Genomic DNA, 17398 nt, shown 5'->3' with positions numbered 1-17398 from the left:
CGGCGCTGACGGCGGTGTCCGGTGCGCAGGGAAGGCGGCGCTGGGCGCGGAGGTCGGCGTGCTGCTGTGCGACGTGGGCGACGCGGGCTCGCTGGCCGCCATGGCGAGGCAGACCCGGCTGGTGCTCAACTGCGTGGGCCCGGTGAGTGGCGGCGGCGCTGCGCGGGTCCGCGGGGCGGGTGTGCGCCTGGCTTGGGACCGCGGGGTCGGCGACGGCTACCAGAAAACCGCGCAGCTGGTCTCGAATTTAACGAGCCATCAGTGTGGCATCCAGGTTTTTTACAGTTAAACCTAGCCACAAACGCGGGCTATAATCGCGCAGGGCTTTCTTGCTCCGGTTTGATAATTCACGTTCAGAAGACTTTCGCAGCAGCGCAGCGGGCGTGCTTTAATCTTTCACAGGAGCACAAGAAACCATTCGAAAAGATTGGTTTTGGCCAAAATGTTTTATTTGAAGTGCTGTTAGGGTTGAAAATGGAGCCCCCGCTCCCCTGTAGACTTCCTGTTTTACGTTTGTGGCCCCTTTAAAACTTTCAGTGGCAAAATTTGCAGCTCGTTCAGAGCGGATCGAAGTACAAGAGCTGCAGCCAGGTCATGTCAACATCTCTGAAATTAGAGTATAGTTAAGCCGAGAATATGCAGATAATATTAATGCAAGAACCATAAATCAAGATAAGGTATATTGTCCTTGGTGATCTTATCTTCTGGGAAAAACGTCGTTGAGTACTTTGTGCACTAAACTCTGTTACCAGTGCTGAAGTTATGCTGTTCCTTCTCTCCCCTCTCCTGCCCCCCCCCCCCAAAGAAAAGTACTGTTATGTTTGCCCCATTTTGAAAGCTGTAGCTCTCAGGTGTCTACTGTTATTGTAGATATGTTAGACAAAACAAATCAGGTGGATTGTGTTGTGGTTTTGCTTTGTTTTTGTTATGTGTGGTGTTTTTTCCCTCTGTAGTATAGATTTTTTGGAGAACCTGTAGTAAAAGCTTGCGTTGAAAATGGTGCAAGCTGCATTGACATCAGTGGAGAACCTCAGGTATGTGACATCAGAAAAATACTACCGTATGTTAGCGATCTAGTAAAGGAGTATTTGTTTAGTATGTTTCATATTTTTGCTAATATTTTTGAACATGAAGACAATTTCTGTCTCCTGATCTGCAATTTTAAGATACATTAATTTTAAAATGTATCAATTTTAATATGTATTATTTGTATAGTTTTATTACTTTTAGATAAGAGCTGCACAGAAACCCTCTGGAAATCAAAAACTTAGGAATTCTACTATCAGTCTTGGTTGTGATTTCATGTAGGAATTTTGTATCGATCATGTAATTTTTTGCACTGTTGTGACTTCCATCTGAACATGAGGAAAAACTTCTTCACTGTGAGGGTGACAGAGCACTGGAAGAGGTTGCCCAGAGAGGTTGTGGAGTCTCCTTCTCTGGAGATATTCAAAACCCGCCTGGATGCAATCCTGTGCAACGTGCTCTAGGTGACCCTGCTTGAGCAGGGGGTTGGACTAGATGATCTCCAGAGGTCCCTTCCAACCTCAGCGATTCTGTGATTCTGTGACATTTCCATAGTATAAATTAGGAGCAATATGTTTCTGCCTTAAAGATGCTTGTTTGAAATACATGGAGTACTGTGATAAAGTGCTGATGATTAATGTTGGGTATTGCCAAATATGGGGTTCTGCCTAAAATATTTGCTGTGATTGTGTTTTAGTTTCTGGAAGGAATGTACCTGAAATACAATGAAAAAGCTGCAGAAAAGGGAGTATATGTCATTGGAAGCTGTGGCTTTGACTCTATACCAGCAGATATGGGAGTACTGTACACCAGAGACAAGTTGAAAGGTGACTTATTTAAGTGTGACCTTATGCTGAAAAAGAAACATAGATTATGTTTTTCATCTGGTTTTCTAAAGCAATAAAGCCTGCATGGGAACTCTTACCATCTTTCTTTCTGCCTCCCTTTGCCACTTAACCAGTTTCAGGCAGATCTGATAAATGAAAATTTAAAAGCAAATCACATTGCTATTAGATTTGAGGAAACTGGTGATTAGGTAGAGGAGGGATTCAAAAAAATGCCACTCACTGAAAGAACAAAACCTTCACTTGTCAGAAGAGCGCGGTTCAGTCGGCATGCTGGCATCCCTAGGCAAGCCTCAGCATGCCGCCTCCTGTGCGTTGAGAATTTTGTAAGGAAGAAACAGTGGGGACAGGGGTGGCTAGGAGAAAGGGAATGCAAATTAGTGGGTAATCAGGTGTCATAAGTCTTTTTGTACTGCAAGCACTAAGAAGGTGGTGTAGAAGCATAAGTAGATGGATAGTGCTGTACAATGCCTTTTTCCTTAAGAACAGCTGGACAGCAACTGAAAGAGAACAAATATATTTGAGAATAGATGTGATATGATTGAATTCTATGCAAATAGTACTTGATCCTAATTCCAAATGAGGATACTTTGTTCAGCAGAAGCATACTCAGATTCTAGATCCCACCAAATGCCTCTCTTTTTGACTTTCCACTGGAAGGACCAGTAAGAGTATCCAAATGTATGACTTTGCATATATGTACTATTAAAATTGCTGGTAAGTAGGATTGCTTTACATTGGAGTGTATCAATTTTTAGTTTATTAAAACTTAATCTATAGGAAAATCTGATTTGAGGGAGAAGGACAGGAAGGGAAATGAGTATATGATTGTGGGTTTTATAATTTGATGTCTGATACTTATTTTGAGTAAAAATGTCTCTTATCTCTTTCTTTCTTGACTTTCTAGTATTACCGCCTTTCTATCCAGTTTGTTGTTACATTTAAATTTGCTCTTACAGGAACAGTTCTTTAATCTCAGAAAGAACTGAGCAAAGCAAAACAAGGCAGATTTTGGGGGAGTTTTGTTTGGCTGTACATCAGCTGAGCATCCTTTGCAATACATAAGCTATGTTAAAATTAAAAATTTTGAGATACATTGATTTTTGTAGTCCCTAAGTTCATCTACGTTTTCACAGCCTACCTCATCCTTTATTTCAAAACTTGGGGGAAAAAAATATGGCTCTTGATATTCTTTTCCTTTTTTCACTGATATTTATGTTATCTGATTAACTAGATAAAAAGAATACAATATTTAATGAGTAAAGATAATATTAGTGATCCTTATTGAAGTGCTTTGCTTAGAAATTTGATAACTAAAGTAGCTGTGGAACTTAATCTTAGTTTATTTTACTTGAAGATAAAGACTTGATTTTGCCTCTTCTACTAGTGTTGTCAGTGCTCTGCCAGATGACTCTGTCAGAGTGTGCTCTGGCTGTGTGAATATGACTGTATATCCCAAGCAATTACCTCCTCTCCTCTTTTAAAGGTACCTTAACAGCCGTCGAAAGTTTCTTGACAGTGAAATCTGGACCTGAGGTTAGTTGCGTTACGCTGTCTTAGAAACTCAGAGGTATTTGTGATAACATACAYGTAGCCCCTCTGAAGAACTGTCATTACATTAATTCAGACCAAGGAACAAACTGGCACAGCTCTTTGATAAGTCTAAGAACTTTTTTTTAGAAGGTAATAAAAGTATCCCAAGTAAACACCTGTTTGTAAGGCTCACTTGCATAGGCTGTCTGTCTGCATGAAATTAGTTGTGTTAAGCTGTTTCAAGAATTACTTAGTTTTTGCAGACAATTTATTGCAGAGAGATGTGGGAAGGACCCATATACAAGTAAACTATAACAGATATATAAAGTGTTGTCAGTAGTCCCAGTGTTTGGCTGGGTTTTTCTTTGCTTGTTTGGGTTTTTCTTGATACAGATGGTAGTGTGTACAATCATAATATAAGAAATTATCATAGCAGTAATAATTCCTTGTGTCAGGTCATTATTAAAACAGTATCTCAAACCTTAAGATACTGAATTACTTACTGTTTCATGATATATCACCAGGGATCTTGTATACATGATGGGACCTGGAAGTCAGCTGTTTATGGCCTTTCAGATCAAGACAATCTGAAGAAGCTTCGAAAACAGATAGGATATACTCCTGTTCCAGTAGTTGGTGCAAAACTTAAAAGAAGGTATAAGAATCTTAAGATGTCAAATATTTGGTCTTCTAACAGTTCTAGGATTTATTATATATATTATAATACATATTACTAAATGCTAAAAAGATGCTTTTAAGACTTTAGTAAAATGTTCACACATATATGCTTATCTAATAGAATTGAAGATATGTTTGGGTTTACTGATTTGTTTATATTTTACTGAAAAATAACATGCATTAGTATTTACTGTCTCTCAAAGCTACTTGTTCTAAAAGCCTTTTAGAGGTATGGCAAATTTTTGAGTTTGATTTCAGAATTGACCAGTAGAATGGGAAAAACAACTGTGAGGAAAATGTTCTTTTGAATATCAAATTAATCCTGGCTACAGCGTGTGGACTTGGAACTGAGTCAGGAATAAATTGGAATCACTGTATTGCTTTGCTTAAACTCGGTGAAAATAGATAACGTCTTAAAAATGCTTGAGAGAAAGCCAGCATTGGTAGTGTCATTATGAATGTCTTTTTCTGTTTGCGTGAACATTTAAATGTTGTTTTTGAATGTTTTTTTTCTGTTTGCAGAGGACTTGTGTTTTACAGTCAAGAATTCAAAGAGTACTCCATTCCATTCATGGGATCTGATGTTTCTGTTGTGAAACGGTCTCAGCGTTATTTGCACACACAGTTGCAGGAAAYGCCTGTAAGTTACTGTTATTAGTATACCGTATCTTCATTATCATTCTCAGTGCATCCTTCCTTTATGTAGTAACAGTTCCTTGTGCAGGATCTATGTAGCAGGGTTTCCGTAGTTAGATAAATAATAATGAAGCGTAATGTGCTTTTGCTTCTGTTAAGAAGGAGGCTTGTTCTGTTGATCACCTTTGGAAGTTGCTTGACCTGATGCGGTCCAAGTTCTTTTGAATGCTCTAGTTTGTTTGATTGTTCCTGATATGCTACCTGATGAGTTTGCTTTTTGCAGTTAGCATGATGGTTCCTAAGAGTCTCTTCTTGTGGGGTTCTCATGCAGTTTGGTTTCTGGGTATGCGCTTGTGGGGGATGGATGCCTTGGGCACAGAAACGTGTGAAAGGTAGGCTTCACAATTTTAGGGAATGGCCACAAAATCTGAAGGCTCAGAGCATTGTTTTGCCATAGCGTTAGCCCAAACAAGGGCAGTAGGGTTGTTTTAAGCACTGAGGTACATCAGTAAATGTATCTTACAATGTAATATAGCATTCTCATACTGACCGTAAGTAATTTTGCACCTAGGGTAGCCTTTGAAGTCAGTCATGTCGTTTAYCATCTCTGGACTAACTTGCTTTAGCAGATGCATGGCATGCAGTCAATCATAACGATGAACTGTGTCGAATAAGGCACCTTTATCATGCTGTGTGGCTGTATGCTTGCTCCTGAACACAATTCAAAATGTAATTTGTGTATGATCCATGATGTATCCTCTGAGGGTTTTATTTTAGTGCTTGATGTGTCTTCTGTACAGGATCAGAATTCTGTACAGTTTAGATTACCAGAATTTTTACACTCAAGTTTTTTGTGGAAGCACCGGAGGTTATGTTCAGGATTGAGTAGACTTGGATATGCTGATCATTTGTATGTTCAGCTTTCTTTAGCTGTATGTTCATTTTTACCATGGAGAGCTTGAATAGCATTTCATTTATAAACAGCTAAACTGGCATGTCACTTCTGCTGGTGATAGTCAAAATAGGAAACAGAATTTGAAGCCTTTCTTTTCCTGTCCCAATGTTCAAAAACAGTGCTGATATCTGTATTTGGTGTTCTCAGAAGAACCTGTGAGGTACAYATCAACCATTTTTATACCACTGAATCCTGGAAAACTGCAAATAATTTCTGCAGTTCTTGCATATGCAGTAGTTTACATGAGATAATGAAAATAATTACGTCGGGCATCTAGGTGGTTGCTCTGTGCCACAGGTAACTGCATGACTGAAGTAAAAGTGAGTTACGTTTTGCACTATTGTAAGTGAATATACAGTAAAAATATTTATGCATGTTTTCTATATTGTGTACACTTTTTTTAAAAAAGCCTTACAGAAGGAAAACATATTTAATTCTGTACCTGTGCAGAGGCTTTTTTTGTGATATCTGTGAAGCTTTCAAGGGCATCATAATTGCAATGTGTGTAGCAAACAGTATGTCAGGTCAGTATAGTGTAGTAAACATTGTGGCAAAGAGGTTATCTGCTGCTCATTTGCATCTGGACTCTTTGATGCTTGGATCTCTGGCATGTGGAGTACCAGCAACATGAAGAGAAGAACATCACTGCTGGTGGAAAACAGGATGTTTAGTTTTTGTTTGCCATAGTTTCCTGAGAGGAAACCAGCATCAGGGACATCTAGAACAGCTGTGCAGAATCACTGGCACCAATAAGACATAGGTGGTAAACAGTGCTCTAAAAATATACTTGGGGCTATTAAATAAGAAAGGCTTGCCATCACTGCTCCAGAATTCTAAAATAAGGATCAGTTTCTCTTAAACTAAAGCATAAAGAGGAGGAAAGGAAGTACAGGTTAAAACAAGCCTGAAATCAGATACCAAAAGACATCTTTCTTGAAAGTTTTCCACTCTTGTTTACCATACTTTGTCTCTGTTCTGTAGTTGTATTTTCTTCTCACTATGAATTATAAAGGTGAAACATTATTCAAAGAGTTGTTTAGAACTAAGATACGTATTTTAGGTCCTCTTCAAATAGCTATGTATTGCATGAAACAATTGCATCCTAATTTTGGGATGGATTTATTTTTAGAAATGAATCAATGTAAAAATTTTTAATGCAATCTGTAACTGAAACTGTTTTTGCCGTAGGTACAGTATGCTGCTTATGCAAACGTAGGTGGTTTTGGCTCTGTTATGAAGCTGATGTTTGCTGGCATTTTATTTCTTCTTCTTGTGAAATTTAGCTTAGGAAGAAAACTTCTGATAAAAGTAAGTGTTTAAAACACAAAAGACTTAAGCGGTTTGAGATTTTTTTTCCCTTAGTTTACTGTTGGTCTTTTTCTCTCCTATTATATAGTACCCAGAATTTTTCTCTGCTGGACGCTTCACAAAGAAAGGACCAACCCAGAAACAGGTAACTGTCTGTCTTACATCACAGTTAAACAAATTTCTTCATTAAGTTATGCCAATGGTGGAATAGTAATCTGGAGTCCACCACTTAGTCTCAAAGAAAATTAATCGTTTCTAAATACACATACTGTACATCTCTTCACATAGCTTTGTATATTTAAATAGTCATGTCTTCTGCCATTAGACATCAAGGTTTATGAAACTCATAACAAAAATGGATCATATCATTGGGCCTGTTTTATTTACTTGGATGGCTCACAGTACTCAAAATGTCAAAGGTGATGGCAAAAGGAGACTGAGTAGCAAAGACCCAAGACTGAAAGCACTGAGAAAATAAATGGACTTTAGATAGAACAATAAGAGTTCCAGCAAAGTGAAAGTGATTAATATATCCAAATTATTTAAATCAGATTATACCTTTCTGGCAATAACTCAGAATAGTTACTCTCACTTTTAGATGTGTCATAGTACTTGGCATTTACATTTATTATTCTGGCTGTGTGATAGAAGTGAGCTACAGTTTTGGTGAACGCACTTCTTGTCCTCTCCAATACAGATGGATGAAACCTCCTTTACAATGACCTTTTTTGGTGAGGGATACAGTGAGGGGCAAGATCCCCAGAAAGGCAATCCAAATGTAAAGATCTGTACCCAAGTGAAGGGGCCAGGTAAGTATGTTAGTAGCAGCAAACTGCTTCTGCATCACATTCCCTATCCTGATACAGCTTCATGTTGCTACCAGGGCCATTGTCTTCTTCCTGGTAGAGCACTTGCAATATAGATAAAAGTCAGCAGCCTTTAGAGAGTATTACCTTAGATACGAGCATAGACTGTGACTTGTTTTGAAGTAGCTAACTAGTGCATGTTCTTGTCATTCTCTTCCCTTCTGCCTCTCCGCACATAAATTTTCATTTTCTCAAAGTAGAGCAGTAAAGGGAGAGCATCTTAAAGTTAGTCTTCCGTTGTTACAACCTGGGCTTATTACCTGTTTGTTTATTACCAGTCCCCTGTGAGTGAACCTAAATCGATCTGATACAATCTCATTTCTAGCTGTATCACACTTGTGTTCAGATCATTCTTTTGAGAGGAGAGCTCACCTGAAGTTTTGGAGACAAAGCAAGAATGGATGTTCAGAAAGGAGTTAATGAAGCATAGCTACTTTAAATATCTGGAAATGTAACTGAATGCAGCAGTCTTGCATCAAAAAGGCTGAACTCAAGTAGAGGATGGGCAAAGCTTTTGTTATAATGGAGTGGCTTCTGGCACTATGAGGTGATCATTCATGGTTGTTGTGTGGTCATAGGCCTGTATTTGAAACAGGCATTTGTCCAGATTGGATCTTAAGGACTTTCACAGCTAATGGGGATGATTACCAGGTAGAAACACTTTTCTCAGATGGGGATGGCTGTGTGATTACCAAAGAAAGAGAAAATGATTCTTCAGCATGCAATATGTAAGAGCAAGATCAGGATTATGAATTCTACATTTCAACACACTGTACAAATCTCTCTTTTGTCAGAGCCTGGCTATATTGCTACACCAATTGCAATGGTTCAAGCAGCTGTGGCTCTGCTGGAAGATGCAGCTTGTCTGCCTGCACAGTAAGTATTTTTCCTGTGCAGAACAGCATGATCGAACTTAAAGTTACTGTACACACATTTCTCTTCAAAAATATAGATCTTAACCCTGTCAATTTCTGTGTTACATCACCTAAATGGAAGCACTATTAAACACAATTCTTGCTATGCAAGAGGTGATACTTCACCACAACTTGTTTTAAAACTATTTACTCCTTCATCTGCCTTTCAATTTGAAAGGATGAAGACTAGTTTTTAGTTCCACTTTTGCAGCATCTGTTGCATTAGTATCATCTGTCTTCTCAGACAATGGCAAGGTTTCTGTCAAATTTGCTGGATGCAAAAATGAACCTATAACCATCTTGCCAAGTTCCTCATATGCTCTCTCCTGTGGGACAAAGTGGCTTTTTCTTTTCTAGGCAGGGAAAAAGATCTTAAAAAAAAAAAAAAAAGTATTACTCAATCATTGTGCCACTAATGTTTTTCTCATTTGATTTTCATTAACAGAGGTGGTGTATATTCTCCAGGAGCTGCCTTCTCTAAAACAAAACTGATTGATCGCCTCAACAAACGTGGTGTGGAGTTCTCAGTTATTACCAAGCCTGAAGTCTGAAGTCAAACCCTAACTGCATCAACTAACATCTGGGTCTAATTCCAAAAAAGCTCATTTGGATGTTAACACCTAATCATAAAATAATGAGTTTAACTAACTGTGCTGTTGTTTACAGCAGAAACAGAAGAAAAATTGAGTTAAGAATAATAATAGTAGTTGCTATAGTGAGTCAACCCATAAAGGGTACTGAGTTTTAATTCATGAACATACTAAGTCAGTGATTGATCAGGTGTTAGTTCCAGAATTTTGTTTAATCTCTTTCAGCTTAAGTTGCAGAACAGCAGCATAAATTTAAAATTACTAATGCAACCACTATAGAATCTACTTGACAATTAACCACAGTCTTCTTTCCCCCACCCCCAGCTATTTAAAGCAGGGAGACCCTGGATAACAAGTGCCTTAGCAGTTACTCTTTGTGCCTGTTTGGGATAGGCACTGTTACTTACTGTGGTGTTCTTATTTTTAAAGCTTTAGCATCCATAGTGAAACAAAAGCATAGTTTTAGTTTCTAAGAGTTAAAGGAGTAATTTTTTTTCTGGGTTATTCTAAAGATCAGCTGAATATACTGCTGTTTTATGGTTGTTTGACTTTCAGCCTTACTAGCTTTCCGTGAGTGAGCTGTACTTAAAAAAGAGAAAACAAAGAGGGTGGGGGCTTGTCAGTATGACCTTGTTGTAATATAGAGCTAGCTGAAGACCCAGTGCAGTTTCATCCTGTCAAGGGAACAAATCATTCTAATAGAATACATTCAATGTCAAAGCAGCATCAAGAAAACACAGTTGCAGTATAACTATTTCCAATAGCAGACTTGTCAAGGTGTAGTAACTGTAAGAAGTTAACCTGTTTGGTGTTCTGAAATGCTCCGCATTTGTTTGTAAATATTAAATTACCTCTTGGAAGTCTATACCTGGCCCTTTGTAATGTGGTTGAACAATAACTTGCCTAGCAAATTCATATATATATATATATATATATATACACACACACACACACACACATATACATACGTATTATCAGAACGGTTCTGATAACTTGCCCTTGCAGCTTGCTAAGATCAGAGCACTGTTACAGAGCAGGCATTTCAGGAATGTTATAAGTTCTTTTTTCATCTTAGCCCAAATCAGATGCAAGTAAGTAAAAGTAGTGAATTTTAAAGGACTGATGAATGGTAAACAAACATGCTGAGGGAGTGGGTAAAACATTTGCTTTGGCTATGATGTATATACTGTGCTCATTACAGAATTTAATGACAGACTTAAAACTCACTTGTACTCAGATGTGTTCTTAGAAGTGGCTCCTCAAGATCTGCTATATGCTATGAATTCCTGCTGCTTCTTAACTATAACAGCAACATCACTTTTAAGCTTGCAAATGGTAGACTCAAATTGTTTCCCCAAATCATTTAGCAGCTGTGACTGTCTCTCTGTAAAAAGATGTAGTACCTGCAGATTATCTTCCTGCTAAAACATAATAAAAGGAATGAGTTGGGATCAACATGCATGACATTTTTTGTTTATATAGCAAAGACTACTTATTTATGGTCTTGCAGGTTAACAAAGGTGGTAACTGAGTAAAAGATAAGGCAACTAACAGAACAAGCCACAACCTCATAAACTAAAATTAGGATCATAGTAGCATGTTCTCTTGCCAAGGAGACTCAGCACATCACAGCTGGAATGATGTACTTTTGGAAATGGGAGCACTGCTTTTTGTCCTGGCCAAATAAATTGCACCACTTGTTCTCCTACAGAAACAGCTGTAGGAATTAGGCAGGACACAAGCTGTAAAAGCCTTAAGAGCCACAGGTTGGCTACTATGTGTTAGCTGCATAACTAACTTCAAGTATTAGTGCCATTTGGCAACATATTTTTGATGTATGCTCCCCACAGCTCTTGTGACTGACAGCATCTGTTGTCCTTGAAGTAATCACCAATCATCCTGCTACTAGTTACCCAGACAATTATGCAGTGGGTTTTAGAAATGGATAGCCTGTAAGCATCTAATATCTTTGTTAATATACATTCTAGCTCTTTCATTGCAGAAAAAGTTTCAAGGTCAGGTGCAGCAAGGGCATTTGTTTGTTTTATAACAATGCTAAAGCCTACACCAAAGCATTACATATAGTTGTGGAGAAAAACACTGGAACAGTATTTTCATAAAGCCTAGAATTAATTTCTGTTATGTAAAACAAATGTCACTTTTAAAGTTTCTTCTTCTGAGAACAAAACAAGTTTTGGTCTGCATCACCACAATTATTATTAAAAATACCGTAGGCTGTGATTAGGACAGAGTAAGCAAAATCACTAACAGTGATCAGGTACTAACTTACCTTTAAACAGGGAAAATAATATGTGGTTCTGATTCCTTAATGCAGCCAGGCCTGAAAGATTTGTTGGACTAAAATTCAGCTCATGCTACTCTGTCCATGACAGTCTAAAGGTCTGGAAGGTCTTTGTAACTACTTCCTAAAGAAACAAAGCATCTAAGCCCTCTTTTATGTTTGCAGATTTATTGTACTCAACTACAAGATGTTTTAAATGACTGCTGAGGTTTGGAATGTCCCTCCAGCTCTAACTATCTATCTGACCTAACAAACATGCTGATCAGATGCCAAAGCAAACTGATGTTTACATCTTTTATATCCAACTTTGCTATAGGATGTGTTTTATTTCGTTCCTTGTTACCTACAGAAAAACTAACAATAGTGGAAACCGAGTAACCTGATTGATAGGTATTAAAGGTTAATTGGAAGCAAAACTAGCTGAGAGGACTTCAAGATTTGGCTATGCAGGGTAAGAAAACTCTGGCTATTTCAGTGTTGCTGGCAAGAAATTGAGGGTTTGGGCTATTGAGTATTAACAGGAATAGTTTTGAAAAAGATCATACCAAGAAAGCCTAGAAATGCCAGGAAGTCCCCCACTTGCAAGCTTCAGAAAAATAATGGCTCCCTTTCCAAGCAGTCAAGAAGACTTACTTACTGAATATTGAGTCAATCAATCAATCACAGTCTAAAAGTTGTTCTGCATCATGCTGCTGAAGAAGCTGACTGGGGTTTTGTTTTGTTTTGTTTTGTGTTGAAGCTTCATTTTCTGCTTAGAGAAAGTTTGTCAGAGCCTGAAACAAGGGCTTATATAAATTAAAAAATACAAAAAAGACCCATTCTGGAAAGCAAACATATGAAGAAGGTGGAGGCAAGTCAACTTCCTAGAAGCACAAAGTAGCCACCCAGCTAAATACCCTTCCTTACAAGATGCCTGGTTAAAGTATTCCTTTCCCATAGGCAAACACTTCTGTAGAGAAGCTTGCCTTTCTGAGCTGAGTGTGCTCAATTTTTTCAATGTTACAACTAGCATATCGGACTACATCATTGTCTGTAGGCCTTGACAAGGCTGCGCAAAATGCAAGGAAACAAGGAGTCTCACTCCAGGACTAAAAACAAATTGTAGCAAGAGACAAGACTAATGATACCTTCATTTTCAGATTGCTAAAGCTAGCACAAAATTCTCTGGAATCAGAAAGGGATCTCCTATGTTTAAAACACTGTGGATAGCTTAGGTACCAGTGGCTTGGAGTGCTTCAACTGAAGGAATTGCTGTCTTACTACGTTCATGTTTTGATAGAAGATCTTAAGGGCCTTAGCAAATTCTGCATCGCAGCTGGTCCGAGGACTGTGCGTTGCTTCAGATTCTCTCAATGACAGAGACTGTTTCCTCATCTTAATTGCCTTGGTAGGTGACTCTGATTTCCTCTCTAAAATGCAAGAGATTAATAATAAAATAAAGTTTAAACTGATAAGCAAAAAATTAATCCTGAATTTACTGTCATGGAAAGTGGCAGCCTTATTCCCTTTGTCAGAAGGGAAAAAAGTCAGTAGGACATAAGCTAACTCTCTTTACAGCCTGCATCCTGAGGCGGTACTGGTAAATGAGAGATAACTGTAGCAAAAGCATGAAATACTGAGACATTGTTTGTGACAGGCACTGACTTTCGTGGTGGCTTGTGTCCCACTTTAGCTTGTCCTTAAGAAGCAAATTTTCTTCTCTTAAAGCTCTATTGATCTCTCTCAGCAACTCAGTCTCTTCTTCCATGTGCAGCAGCTTCTGGTACAGCTCAGACATGTGGTTGGCTGTATCCTATTATTTCAAAAAATTCCAGTTCAGATTATTGTCCCCAAATCCTTATTGCTTCCTGTCTATCAAAAACAACTGTAAATGGATATTTCTAATGGGATAGTGGAGCTATTACATTTTTCTACATTGTTGAAATTTTGAAAACAAACTTTTCTGAGGCTTCAGAAGGACATCTTTTTCCTTCCTTACAGTTTCATTAGTCCTTTAAACACACAAACATGGGTTTATTATTGCCCCAACTACCAATGTTTGCTGGCCTGTTGCCACAATACTTCATTAGCAAAAGTAGCAAAAGAATTTCTCCAAGTACTAGGGACAAACCTTTAGCTTAAATCTCTCTCTCTCTGTATGCAGGTATGTGCGCACACACACACACACACACACACACTCACACACACACAGAACTGTTAAAGTTACTATTTAATTACTTTAATTTCTCTCATAATCTTTTCATTTCTGATGTAATTAAATAAGCCGGCAAGGTCAAGAACTTGCTATAGCCCAAATACCTGACTGTGGTGCTCCAGCAAATGGGTACGAAACAGTTCTGCAGTTCCACAGCTCATCGCTTGCCTCCTGCAGCTGGGTGATACAACTCAGCACCTGACAGGCCCTATCATCCATGACAGCGTTTCAGTGCAGTACACAAGGAGCATTCGAGCTTGTACAAAGTGCTGTGCTTAATTAGACACCTTCCTGCAACCTTTGGTCACAACATACTCCCATTAAAGTCAGGTGTTTTTTCAGAATGTCGTTTCAGTAATGTAAGTAAGTGCACTTACCAGACCAGCATCATTTGCAGTCAAAGCTTTAGGATCATCAACCATAATGGTGCCCTCAGGTGCGAGCAGAAGACCATCTAGGGAGCAGTCCATCTCTGTGCAACCTTCTGCAGCAGAGCAAAGACACAGCACGGTTAGGAACCTGTCATCACGTTCTCTTTAAAATTGGTGCCCTTAATGTATACTGTATTCAATATTTAAAGTGGAAATAAACACCATCTCTTTCCAAAACTCCTCATTTGTGACAGAAATAGCCTTTTCCTTGAAACTTCAACCAAATGCAGTATTTGTTTAATGAATCTCATTACAGATGTGTGCTATATTATATTCTTAAAATATTCACAGCAATTAACTGTGACAGAGAAGTTAACAAATTACCTTGGAGAATATTATATGGCAATTTTAGTTCTGACAACACTATTCTTATAACTCGCTATGTCTAAGGTTTATCCTGAAAAGGAGCGCCTATTCTACTTATCAATTTCACTTTTCCAACTAGATATCTGTATTATAGGTAGATATATAGATATATCACAGGTTTTCATGCTCCTCTCCTACACTTTTTCCTTTCATCCTGTTTGCCACTGAAAGAGCTCCATAGGACCTTGGATACTGGCAAATGTTAATGTGAAGCTCCAGGTGATAGCAAATGCATGAATTACAGTCCTGACCTGTCCTGGCAAGTTCTGGACCACCCTGACTGCCAAGCACCTGGTGATTCTTTCCTACTGAACTGCCACATAAAGCTGACAGAAACAGTAGTTGTCCTTTTTGCAAATTGCATTGTGAACAGTACCAGAGACAAACCACATTTTTTTCATATATTACACCCACACCCAGAGCTGAAAAACAGAAGGATTTTTTGAGTCCACTGAATAGTTCCCAGCAACTGCAAGAAGTCCATCACACAGAGATATTTATACATGCACCATATGCCACTGTGATTAACTTCTATGACTAGGGCATTCAATAGTTTAGCACGTATTGCTGACGTGAACCTTGGTATTTACTGGTACCTGTGTAACTTAAGGCGGGAGGTAAAATAAAACAAAGAGTGAAGAGAGGTCTGTAACCAGTGGTGTGGCAAACTCCCAAGCTGCTCAGCCCACACCCTCTTTCCAGGGAGCTGCTGTGGCAGCAGCTCTCCACCAGCCGTGCTGTCACAACTCCCCTGCAGACACCCCCAGGCTCCATGAGCCCATGCACCAGCTCTGTGCACAGCGCCAGCAGCAGCTCCAGAGCCATGGGGCCTTGAGCACCCAAGGTGACCTAGGTAGCCCTCACATTTCACAGGTGCTGCTCATGCAAGGAGGAGGAGGAGGAGAAGTTGGGAGAAGGACTGGGGAAGAGGATGGCCAGGACTGAGCTCGTGTCCCCCAGCAGCACCCCAGGGATGGCTGGCAGAGGGGCTGCCTGCACAACTGCCCCACCACTCCCTGCAGACAGGTGCAGAGCACTGGTCCCTCAGCAGGACACTGGGGTTCAGATGGTAAAGGCGTCCCCCACCCCCTTTCCTCACCATCACCCCCTGGTTATGGCTAAACCACAGTGCAGCCTGCACACAAGTGTCTTGCACTTGCTGGTGACTTGACTTCAAGACTTGACTTGATGACTTGTCTCCAGGTCAAATTACCCAACCTCTTTGTTCTTCAGTTTCCCCACCAGTAAATGAATGGAGTAGTGTTGCTGTCCTTTATGGGGATGCATTAGGCCTTCCTGCAGCAATGTTTTTGAAGTATGGACCACCACGTTCAATATGCTGTCTGAATATAAAGCAAAACTTTTTCCATAGAGCCTGCTTTTAGCATCAAGTGATGTACAGCTCAGTGAGGTTTAGGATAACATCTTCATTTAAAAATTATACCAGGAAGCCACTAATGAATTTTTCACATACTGAATTAATATTGTACTGAAGAATTTGAACAACTAAACTATTCATAGTTCATCATACAGGCAGTTTTGTATCTATAATGATGCAGCAATACAGTTTGATTCTATCTACAACCCATCACTGAAGAGGACTATGAAATATAAAATGAAARTCATGGAAAGAAATACCTTGAAGTCCCCACAAATCAACAATTAAAGCATTTTTCTGTAAATAATTCAAAAATTCATAGGATGCATTTAGAGCTGAGAAGTGGACTGTTTCTTCTATCTTTGGATTCACATTTTTCCAGACAGGCTTTGTATATAAGGACCGTGGAAGATCATAAACTCTATACCTAAAGAGATAAAACATAAGCATAAAAAAATTAATTAAAAACCAATCCACTTTCTGAAAGTGCTATTTAAACAGACACAAAAGGTGAGCAAAAACAACTACTGTGGCATTTCAAGGTCAGCTGTTCTTTCCTGCTCAACAAAATGCCTTTTGCAGTCCCACAGCACACATGATTCATGAAAATAGTGTGCTTTATTAATTTTTAGTACTTATTCCATTGACAACAGCAGTTTGACATGCTGTCAAAAAGGCACTTACACAAACAGCTTTAAATTATTCATAACTCTGTTTTTTATTCTGAGACTTAGAGCTTTCTGCCTATTTGCTAATCCATGGGACATTTCTCAGACTCCCCTCCTCCCCCATACCTTTGTGGAGAGCAAAAGAATTCATGCTCAACACAGAGCTTTAAAAATTGCAGTAATATTTGTGGGAGGACACTACCTATCTCCTATAGTGTCAAAGATTCAAAGTTAAATTCTTGCTATAGCTTAAAGACACAAGCAAAACAGATAATCGTTTATGCAGTCATATGACTGTCACATGGGTAATGCTCTCGATTTCACCAGAAACACAAACTGGGCATGTTCTGGGGAGACAGGGAACTGCTGCAACACGGTACCCTATCTGAATGCCTCTTCCCGCAGCATCTCGCAGCCATTTGACTCCAAGGCACTCTACGATGTGAATCTGGAAATCAACCCTTCTTCCCAGCAACTCCAAAGGATCAATAACCATATCGTCTTCCCCAAGGATCCTACAAATGCAGAAAGAACGGCACAACGTATTTGACCCAGGTCCACAACCAACAACAAAGTAGGATGACAACACAAATGAGGAAGATACTGGGGCCACAGAGGAGAGCTGCTTTTACATGACATGCACGTTTTGATAATTAATAATTACTGGCAAACAAAAGATGAGTTTTATAAAGCTAGTTTGCTTTTCTT

General features: G+C 39.0%; 2 protein-coding genes across 2 annotated transcripts in view; one reads left to right on the top strand and one right to left on the bottom strand.

Moving 5' to 3' along the window:
* The first annotated feature begins 34 nt into the window (after positions 1-34).
* On the top strand, positions 35-10216 carry SCCPDH (saccharopine dehydrogenase (putative)). Its single transcript, XM_026082586.1, has 10 exons — positions 35-142; positions 954-1034; positions 1724-1853; positions 3358-3407; positions 3929-4059; positions 4605-6981; positions 7070-7126; positions 7679-7790; positions 8642-8723; positions 9207-10216. The coding sequence occupies exons 1-6, from the start codon at positions 101-103 to the stop codon at positions 4738-4740; spliced, it is 570 nt and encodes a 189-aa protein (XP_025938371.1). The 5' UTR covers positions 35-100; the 3' UTR covers positions 4741-6981; positions 7070-7126; positions 7679-7790; positions 8642-8723; positions 9207-10216.
* A 102-nt stretch (positions 10217-10318) lies between these two features.
* Positions 10319-17398, bottom strand: part of LOC112974049 (kinesin-like protein KIF28P) — a 36564-nt gene continuing 29484 nt past the window's right edge. Inside the window, exons 18-23 of the mRNA XM_026082599.1 lie at positions 17071-17205; positions 16283-16449; positions 14225-14331; positions 13298-13445; positions 12872-13062; positions 10319-10772 (exon numbers count right to left, since the gene is read on the bottom strand). Coding sequence (XP_025938384.1) covers positions 10611-10772; positions 12872-13062; positions 13298-13445; positions 14225-14331; positions 16283-16449; positions 17071-17205 — 910 coding nt within the window. The 3' untranslated portion in view covers positions 10319-10610. The remainder of the gene's footprint in view (positions 10773-12871; positions 13063-13297; positions 13446-14224; positions 14332-16282; positions 16450-17070; positions 17206-17398) is intronic.

This window comes from Apteryx rowi, unplaced genomic scaffold, assembly GCF_003343035.1.
Source record: "Apteryx rowi isolate R43461 unplaced genomic scaffold, aptRow1 scaffold_117, whole genome shotgun sequence".
Taxonomy (NCBI): domain Eukaryota; kingdom Metazoa; phylum Chordata; class Aves; order Apterygiformes; family Apterygidae; genus Apteryx; species Apteryx rowi.
This window is presented reverse-complemented; position numbering and strand designations above follow the sequence as displayed.